General features: G+C 42.3%; 1 protein-coding gene across 3 annotated transcripts; it reads right to left on the bottom strand.

Moving 5' to 3' along the window:
• Positions 1-261: 261 nt before the first annotated feature.
• Serpinb12 (serpin family B member 12) lies at positions 262-7978 on the bottom strand. Of its 3 annotated transcripts, none has more exons than XM_041649328.1 (7): positions 7811-7978; positions 5636-5723; positions 5182-5306; positions 4056-4173; positions 2883-3025; positions 1729-1896; positions 262-666 (listed from the first exon to the last, which is right to left on the bottom strand). In XM_041649328.1, the coding sequence occupies exons 1-7, from the start codon at positions 7976-7978 to the stop codon at positions 262-264; spliced, it is 1215 nt and encodes a 404-aa protein (XP_041505262.1). The 3 variants fall into 3 exon arrangements, with proteins under 3 accessions (XP_041505262.1, XP_041505260.1, XP_041505261.1); XM_041649326.1 differs by having other exon boundaries at positions 5182-5319; positions 5589-5723; XM_041649327.1 differs by having other exon boundaries at positions 5585-5723.
• Positions 7979-10294: the final 2316 nt, after the last annotated feature.

Raw genomic sequence — 10294 nt, forward strand, 5'->3', positions numbered from 1 at the left:
CGTTGTGTTGACCTCCAAATCATAGAAGGTGAATTTATATGCTTAAAAGTTTAGGGTAGTAAAGATTAGGGAGACAAGACTACTTCTTTCACAGACAGGGAAGAGTTGGCTTCTGGTGGCAGAGGTTATCACCAAAACTCAGGGGTGGCTTTGAGGGCCTGGGCATGCAACTGCAGCAGAAGGCAATTAGCTTCTGGCAGTCAGCAAAAACACAAGTGCCCATGTTTAAAAGGGGGAAAACTGTGTATTGCCAGAGGGCATTCAAGGAGAGTAGACCCGACCACAGAAAAGAATTGTGTTGGTTGGATTGTGCCGAATGAAAAAGAGAAAAGGGTGATTGGCATTAAACTCCACCCAGGATGGAATGGCCTTCTCAGCAGTGACAGCCCCACTGGCTGCAGCCGCCTCTGTGCCCATCTCGTCCACCTCCACAAAGCTTTTGTGGATAATTTTGGACAAATACAGATTGGGACTCTTAGACATTCCACTCAGGTCAGCCTTCGTTTCATCGAAGATGTCCTTAATGCCCATGTCCTGTAGAATAGAGTTGAGATCGTAGCTATCTTCCATGATGAACTGGGGGAAAGAAATGGCTACTGATTCTTCGGGCATATTTTCTGAGCTACTCCAGGACATGATTTTTTCATGGCTTATTTTGTTTTCAAGCTACAATAATAAGAAAATGATATTTAAAGTCAGATTACAAGCCAGCAAAAGTATCTCAGTTACTTCAAAGTTCCGGAGTTAATCTGTTTAATAGTCAGCTATATAGACTCCAAAGACTTTCTCTAAACTTCAAAATATGTTTACTTCATTCTTTCCTCTCTAGACTTTGTTTAACTTTCCCCCTTGAAATTTCAGGCCAATCAAAATCCCACTGTGAGGCCGGGCAGTGGTGGCACACGCCTTTAATCCCAGCACTCGTGAGGCAGAGGCAGGCGGATCTCTGGGAGTTCGAGGCCAGCCTGGTCTACAAGAGCTAGTTCCTGGACGGGCACCAAAGCTACAGAGAAAGCCTGTCTCGAAAAAACAAAAACAAACAAACAAACAAACAAACAAAAATCCCACTGTGTTTTGGTATTTGGCAGGTTCATGCTCAAAGACCAGAAAAATTCAGCTGGGTAGGCTCAGGCCAGCCCAGCCACTGTGAAGTAAAATTTCCTTTCCCATAAAGCAGAGATAACACAATAAGCCCCTTCTGAGGACCAAAGTAATGTTTGTCTTAGCATACAGTAAAATAATGTTGGTGTGTCTTGTATTGTGAACAATGGCAGTTACTATAACTACACTGTTGATATATTTCTATTTCTGTTTATCTATCTCCCTATCTTCTCTTTACTCCTCTTCCAAGAACAGAGATATCTGGACCTCGACAGCATTCATTGACTCCTTTCTGTTAGTATCGGTATTTCTACTTCTACCAAATGGCATTGGTAGAATTGTTTCCAAAACAATTGCAGCTAAAAAGGCAGATATGACAGAGACCAAAGGGCAAGCTACTTTAAAAGGAGGAACTTCTCAAACTACTTGGCATCCAGATTCTTGTTCTGACATTTCTGGCATTTGTTCATTTGGTTGAAACAAATAAAAAATGGATATCCAATCTCATTCAGATTCCACGTGTCTCCAATGTCTCTACTAGCTGAGATAGCATCCTTTCTGGATGATGGATGCTATGCTACTCCTCTGTGATACGGAATCTGTACAGGCATGGCAAGGAAGCTGTACCTCTTTCAGACTCTTCACATTGTCTTTTGAGCAAGATGGAAGCAGGACCAACATGCTGAGTTTCCCCATGGTGTACTTCATCTCCAGGATCTGTGCCTGCAGTTCCTCAATGAAGCCAATTCTGAACTTCCCCTTCTGATTCATCATCTTTACCGTTTTCTTCTCATTCTGCACAACATGGAGGTAATCACAAAAGGTCATGGAGAGCTCTACCCATAATCTCAACATCCCTAAGAATGAGGGAGGTTCAAGAATGGAAAAATCTACCCCAGAAGTCCCCAGTCAAACCAGTGACCCAACCTAAGACAACCCTCTGCCTACCAATCAATGAAGCGACCCTGGCTTTGCCAACTCTTTACCCTCCCATGTCCTTCATCAGTTCCTTAGGTTCATGAGATTACTTACTACTAGATTTTCAAGCCAAATATCTCCCACACCCTAATTCAGCCCAAGCAAGTCCAGAAAGAACAAAGTCATCAATGTACATCCTGATAATATTCAGGAACTACCTGGCTGATTTGCTCTATTTCCTGGACTGCCTACAACACCCAGACCACTTTCACCCCCCCCCAAAAGCTCAGTGTTTACAATCTCTGACTAGGGGATATAGGATAGATAAAAATAGGGGGAGATGGTAAGGGTTGGGGACAGAAAATTTGGAGGTAAGTTGAGCTGTCTCATGTGTTAACTATCTGAGATAAGAAGCAGATTCAAAATGAATAGACCCATCTCTTTTCTTAAGTATATACATTTGTTTTGTTTTATTTTTTATTGCAAGGTCTTAATATGTAGATCTATATTTGTGGTATTCCTTGTGTAGACAAAGCTAGACTTGAACTTGTGGGGATCCTACTGCCTCTGGCTCACAAATGCTGGGCTTTTAGACATGTACCCATCTACACAAACTTTTAACAGATTATATGCATTTAGTATTTATGTAAAGCCCTAAAATGTATGTGTGTTGTAGAATAGCTATATTTAAAATGTGCAGGGAACTTTGGGTACTGCCTTTTGTAAACACAAAATGGTTTATTATAGATGTAAGCCACAACTAACAGATCTAGACATCAGGTTTGAGTCTGGACACTACTAATCACAGTTAGCAGAAATTAGGAGTAGGCTACCTAAAAACCACAACCTAATACAGTAAGTACCTCACTTAGAGAGAAAGGTGCATCAACTGTGTTTTCACAGTCGAATTCTTTCTCCCACTTGGCCTTGAAGTAAACCGCATTCACTAGGACCAGCACAGTTGAGTCATCAATAGCCTCCTTGCTGAACAGCTCCTTGATTTTACCTAGAAGAACGGTGCCAGAGAATAACCTGAACATGTGTTGCATGAACGATATTCATGGAGACATTAGAGAGTGTCTCATTCAAGAACTTACCCAAGAAACCTAGAGGGTAATGGGGACTTGAAGGAGAGTGGGCATTGTTGGGGAGAAGGCTCACTCCCCTAGAGGAAGACCCAAGTCAGAGCACTGGGAACAAGAGCATCTTCTATGATTTATGGGTCACTTTTGGTTACAAATTGTCACCAGACATTTATGATTTATGCTTCATATTATATATCTAATCACCTGAATTTTATAATTTCTTGGATAGAAAAACTACAGTATGAACTTCCTTTCTCAAGCATTTATTGAAGTTCAACATATGCTCTCACATATAAACAGATAGATGGATGATAGGCAGGTAGTCAGCTAGATAGATATACATATAAATAGATGAGAGAGAGAGAGAGAGAGAGAGAGAGAGAGACTAGGATACAATAAAAAACTTACTCTGTAGAAGTTTCTGCACTCTCTTTCAGATTAAATGAAGAGTTCATTCAGTTTCACAAACACACAAATTCATTTGTAGGGGTGCCCTCTAAATCCCACATAATGACTAAGCCTCCCAGAAATAGAGATAGCTTTCCATTCTTAATGGAATAATTTTATGTAAGTAATAAAAGGAGATGCCCAAGAGGCAAAAATGAACAAGGTGAGTTATCATTGATCCTGGGGTCTTCCATGATTTAGATGAAGTAGAGTTACACAGAATCATCACCCTAAGGATTTAGTTTATTGAGAATAAAATGTTACTATTTAAAAGAAATCAGAGAACCTAGAGAGAAGAAAAAGCAGAAACAAATGGTTGACATGTAAGTAGCCACCACCCTGGACGTGCCTAGCCTCGTCCGATGCTGTCCAGATGTGTCCAGCTGTGAACACATACCACACATGAAAACGCCAGCCGCAGGAGTTGAGCAACCTGCACAGTGGGCCCACTGCTTTCCTTTGAGAGGGAAAGGAATGTCAGCCTTACTGCTAGTCCTTTCTTACCTTGGCATTGACTTTCAACCCAGAAGTTGATCTCTTGTCTCGACTTCTCAGTATCCCCCCGGAAATCTACACTTTCAACCGTAGTGTGGTAGAATTTAATTACACCATCGAAGTACTCCTGTTCAATTTAAATATATGGGAAAGAGCATGACAAAATCATGTGGAGGTGCTGGTAGTTAGGATAAGATGGGGATAAGAAGACCCCAGAAAAGAAACTCCTGGTCACCTAACATCAAGGGAGTGGCCACTTTAATGTTCACAGGCTTTCTTTTTGGGAGATAACAAAGTTTCAGAAAAGCATAATTGTTAGTTGTGGACATAATTAATTACACTTACAAACAAACTTTAAAATGGTTTAGTTTGCAATTAAGTATAATTTTAAATAAATATTACCAAAAACATTGATTTGTAACACTCTTTAATAAATGAATTGCATGTGTGGATTTAATTCTCAAAATTCTGGAGTTTTATAAGCTCATGTAAGATACCAGCCTGCTAAAATAATTTGTTGTGATGTAAAGTAGGATCTTAGCACCCTTGACTAATCCAGGTCACACCAGCTGTGCCACATCTGCCTCTGTTCACATACATCATACTTATTGGCAATGTGACTCACTTTCTTGACCCTGGATCCTAATTGGAACCTAATCTTCTCTGTGTGAAAACCGCCTACCCACAGAAAAAAGACCTGTGGCTTTGAGCACCCAGTGGGGTCACCTTTCTTGGCACCATGCACCTTCTGCAAAGCGCAGTCCCCATGGGAACTATCTAACTGAGGCGCAATAAAGGTTTTTAGACCAGTGCCTTCAGGGCAGCCAACAGGTAGAGAAGCCACAAAATGTGACCACCATGCACCTTGACTGGGAAAGACAGTCAACGGAGCATCTTTCAAAGTCATGTATGTGCCAGTGGGCTGTGAATCATGTGACCCTCCTGTCCACGCTGTGCCAGTTATAAGTGGACTCCTAAACCCAAAATGAAAACTGGATGGAAGGAGACAGAAGTCTAGGACCTCGGGAAGCAGGTTGTAGTCCATAGCCCCATGGACTATGAGGAAGGTGAGCCATCCACCTACTCACTTACTTACGGAGCATGCTCTGTGGACACCTCCATCCCTGTAACTCACCGGGCAGATTGGGAATCCCTGCTCTCCGTAGAGTCTGTTAGCCATACTCAGAGTGTAATATGTTTTGGCTCTGTCTAATCTGGAGAGAAGTTTCCCAAAGTAGCAGCCAAGCAGTTCATTCTCATCTGTGGATTCATCCTAACAAAAGAAGAAACACACGCTTTCCTAAAAACCAGGAGGTTAAGCACCACTAAAGAAACGGTATCTTCACAGGAGCAAAGCATCGCTGGCCAGGCCCACGTCATTGTCCTGTGTTACCAGGTTTGGGGAGGCAGAGAGGACTGGGGGACAACTAAGGACACAGCTGACTGTGGAGCCTGCCCCAAGCTGCAGATTAAGCGTCTATCGTCAGGCAGAGCACAGGCGCAGTCAGCGGATAGCAAAGAGCAGTGTACTCAGAGACTCGCCTGCCGCTCCTGAGACGCTGCTGCATGTTTCTGCCCTTCCAGGGAGCTGTCAGACAATGCGTCTCCTCTGCTTTTTGAGCAGGGATCATTGGGTTCCTGGCTCCCATTCGTGGAAAGTTCACTGAAGTGCAACACCTGTGAGATAATGACATAGGGCCTTTCAGATAACGTGAAGAATAGGAAGTCAACAAAATAATCGACGGTAGTTCCCAGAAGCGGGTGTGGCTGGTAGTGCCCTCCTCCTCTAACTACAGGGAGACTATGCCAGTCCACAGAGCGCTTGCCTCGCACACAGAGTCCCACACGCCTTCAACCCCAGAGGAAGCAGGAAGATTAGGAGTTCCAGATTATTCTCAGTTTCAGAGAAAGTCTGATGCCAGCACAGGTTATATGACACCTTTTCCAAAACACAAGCAAAGAAAGGAAAGAGAAAAACTAGAATTAATATAGTCAAATCAAGGGACAGGAGGAATTCATGAGTTATGTGCCATTATAACCTACACTTTTCCATGCACAGTCTTAATTGTGTGCAAATGTAAAATACACATGAGGTCTTAAGGGTAGGATAAAAAATATCTCATTAAAATACCTGTTGATTATGTACTGTGGAAATGTTGAATTATCTAAATTTTGTTATTAAACTTAGCCTTGTCTTTTGAAAATTTGTATGTGACTACTAAAAGTGTTTTAAGTTCACATGTGGATTTAGCTGTATTTGCTTTGGACAGCAATGACCCGGAGTTTCACATCGGTCAGGAGAGTGAGTGTAACATAAGGCATGCTGCTCAGCGCGTCGGAGGAAGTGGGGAAGGGCAGGCACACCCTGCACTGCTCAGATCCACATTATGGGAGCTGCATGGAGAAAGAACACCAGGTGGTCTTGGAAGATGCAAGCCCCATTCTACCGCTAAGTGTTGCTTATGGAACAGGAAATAATGGTAAAGAAAGAGCAAGTAAATGTAAGAGCATAGTGACCCCCAAACAAGTGTGCCTTAATCTGTAAATCCAGCTCCTCCGTGTGTCGACACCCAGCCTTTGTGCGGTGTGATAAAGCTGAGTGAAGGAGGTGGGGAGCACTTCTGTCGCGTGCACTTACTCTTACAGGTATCTGTTGGGGGCTACTCTGGGCTGGTGCTGCTGTAGACAAAATCTCTTGGAGATCATGAGGTATTGCAGAAGGTATGGGAACAATATGCACAGCAATTGGTTACTGTGTGTACTGTGATGAGAAGTACTGTGGATAAGTGTGCCAGGCTCATTTATAGGAGTGGGAGCTTAGATGGAGCATTAGATTGGAAGATAGGAGTGAGCCTTTCAAAGGTAGTAAACATGATGAAGGAGAAAGTAAACCAAAGTGTTGAGCGTGGTAGTTTGAACAATAGTGGCCTCCATAGGCTCATAACATTTGAATACCTGGTCTCTCATTCGTGGAACTGCTTTGAAAGCATGAGAATGCACGACCTTTTTGGAGGAGGTGCATCACCAGTTGTGGGCTTTGAGGTTTGAAGACGTGCACCATTCCTAGCATGTTTTATCTGCCTCCTAGTCCTTGTTCTTGACGTGCACTCTCAGCTGTTCCTGCCACCATGTCTTTGCTGGCCATTGTGGACTCTAACCCTCTGAAACTATAGGCTCAACCAAATGGTTTCTTTTACACATTGCTGTGGTCACAATGTTTTGTCACAGAAATCGAATAAAAATGGCAAAGGAACACAAAGACCCCAACATAAGACTCATTTTCCTTTCACAAGGGAACCAAGTATTAGAAACATACTGCTAATGGGAGTAGCATAGGAATCCTTCACAGAAGCAACCAGAAGAGCTCAGGGAGTTCAGAATGTCTGGATTTGGGAGGTGTATTAAAAGAAAAGCCAATGGAATTTTCTGACAAATGAAATTAGAAAGTCCAGAAGGATCTCAAGCTATTGGATAAATATCTAGGTCCTAATACACATCCAGTTAATGGAGGAAAAAGAGATGAAACATACTCATATTAAAAGCTACCAACAGTATTGGTAGCAATAACCGTAGAGAGAAAGAGTGACAAGCATGAAGATAGAGGTGAAGAGATAAAGATGAATGGGAAAAACTATCAGGCAGGGAGGATAGAGAAGTCCCATATGAAAGACGAATAGAAACAAAACCTTAGAGGCTGAGCACAGAGAGCAACTCCAACTCACATGAGAGTCAGATTGCTATTCAGCATCCTTCTGGATACATACCTCGTCAATCTGATGGGCACTGTCACCTCTAGCTCCTAGGCGCACCATGCCAAAGGCAGCTGAGAGACTCAGAGGACAAACAAAGATGTTTTTATGAATATCATCTTTGCTTATCTTTTGGAAAAAATCGAAGCAAAATTTGCTATTTGCTGCAATAAGAGAGTCCATTGCAAAACTGGTTACCGTCTAAAAAAAGGGGGGGAGGAGTAAATAGTTAAAAATGGATAAACAACCAATTCTTATTTCTAATGCCTAAGATATAATAATGCATAATTATTCAATGTGTTTTGAAGAAGTATAAAATTGACTTGGAGGGTAGCTCAATGGTAGAACACTTGCATATGTGAGATGAAGAAAGGGGAGGGGAGAGGAAGGAAAGAAGAAAAGAGAGGAGGGAGAAAGAAAGGGGATCAAGAAGGATAAGAAAAGAAAAGGAGGGAAGGCAGAGGGACAAAAAAGGGGAGGAAGGCATGGGACGAGGGTGAGGGAAACAGTGTGAGGGGAGAGGGGAGGACTAGAAAACTAAGTTATCAATCTTCTTGCATATAAATAGCTGACTTGGTAGCTATATTGATACAGATGAAAGTCTTTCCACTTACAGGCACAATATAAAACAATGCCACTAGTCAGTAGGCTTAAGAAATAGGAATTTACTATCCCACAACCCTAAAAGCCAAAAATCCAAAATCAAGGCATCTACTGAGTTGGTTTCTCCTGAGGCTTTCGGCAAATATCTGCCCCATGTCTCCCCCATTTCGGGTGTTACCAGGCATCTCTGGTATTCCCTGGCTTACAGAAGTATCTTTCTGCCTCCATCTTCACATGGCATTTATATGTCGTCTACGTATGTGCACATACATGTGTCCACATTTCTTCTTCCTCTGACTCAGGACACTGAACAGCATGGCCTCCTCTAATCCTGATTACATCTGTAAAGACTGTGTCCAGATGAGGTCACATTTACAAGAACAGAGGTTAGAACTCAAAACAACAAGTCCACTCAGTCCTGCCAACTTCATTCAGGTCAAATAAAGCAAAGGCTAGCATCAAGTCAGCAGCCACGAAGACTCTGCTCTACCTCTCCCTCCCCTGAGATGTGCCGGGTTCTGCCTCTTCTTCCTTCAGAGGACCGTGACTGAGAAAATGTCCAGGAAATCATTACGTGGCATGTCCTCAGTTCCTGACCTTTATCTTTTAACATACTTTAGCCACTCATCAATATTTTCCAGGAGGAAACAGAGCTTAAAAGCCGCCAGGGGTACAGAGTCTATTGACTCTAATTCTTTTTTGACACAACACTACAGGTGAAATAGAACTAAACCAGGAGACTGACTTCCCTAAAAACAATCCCTTGCCTCACCCTCAATGTAGACTAGAAATACCAGCAGAATAGTGTTTAGATCTCCGCCTTCCTCTAAAATGAAACGATTTTCCTTCTTTGCTTTGCTGATGACCTTGTGTATTTCCAGCACACAAATGTCAGACACTGAACACAGAGAAAGCCTTGAGAAATAGTTACTGCACTGAAGGCAGTGGTGCGCGCTGCCTCATACAGCTTCCTGGTCTCTTAGACAGTCATTATGCTCATGAAACACAGCTCAAAAGGATTCTAGCAACTTAAGTCAAATCTGTATGCCTGACATATGCTAAATACTTCACATCCTGGAATTCCGCAGAATAAATCCCATCACTCCTCTGCTACAGAAGAGAGCATTGAAGAAGTAAATCACACACACACATTCATGTTCACATCAACGCTGTTACACTGCCCTGTTTTAACCGCCTCATCCCTTCAGAGGTAAGGTTGATTGCACACCACCACTGCACACTATGTGTCCACTCCCCTTTAAGTAGAAGTCTTTAGTATTATGATTCTTTTACTGCCTAATTTGTAAAGATTTGTTCTTCCCACTCCTGCTCCCGACTTGGGGTTTGAGATAGACTTTGTATTTTACACTATCTGTGGCTGAAGTGGTAAGCCCTATGTCGGTGTACACACAAGAAAGACTAATTGAACTCAGTAAGATATATTTGAAGAGGAAGCCATGGATCTGAGGAAGCCATGGAGCACAAGGAAAGAGTAGGAGGGCAAGGGAGAGGTGGCTGTGAACGAAATGCCTTGTACCCGTGTGTGCAATTCTCAAAAAATCTAATTTTATTGGCTATTTGAGGTTGGTTTTGTTTTTGTTCTTTTCTTTTCTTTTGGCTTTGTTTTGTTTTGCTTTTCAGGAGCAATTTGCCATAAAAGTAGACATTTTTTTTTCAGACAATGTGTGTTCTGGGTTTCTCAATAAAGTCAGACTACCTCAGAAACCTGTCCATGCACTTGCTGAGAAATACCTTTGCATTCATTATAGTTACTTTACATTAGCAATTTTGTAGCAAGTGTACTTGTGAAGTAAAGAAGGGAGGCTGATGGCCTGAGTTAAGGGTATTTCGTGGACTTGATTTAATCCAAACATTTTTTTTAGGAAAAAAAATAGC

Source organism: Microtus oregoni, unplaced genomic scaffold (assembly GCF_018167655.1).
Source record: "Microtus oregoni isolate MIOR12 unplaced genomic scaffold, Mior012 000003F_ref0000135, whole genome shotgun sequence".
Lineage (NCBI taxonomy): Eukaryota > Metazoa > Chordata > Mammalia > Rodentia > Cricetidae > Microtus > Microtus oregoni.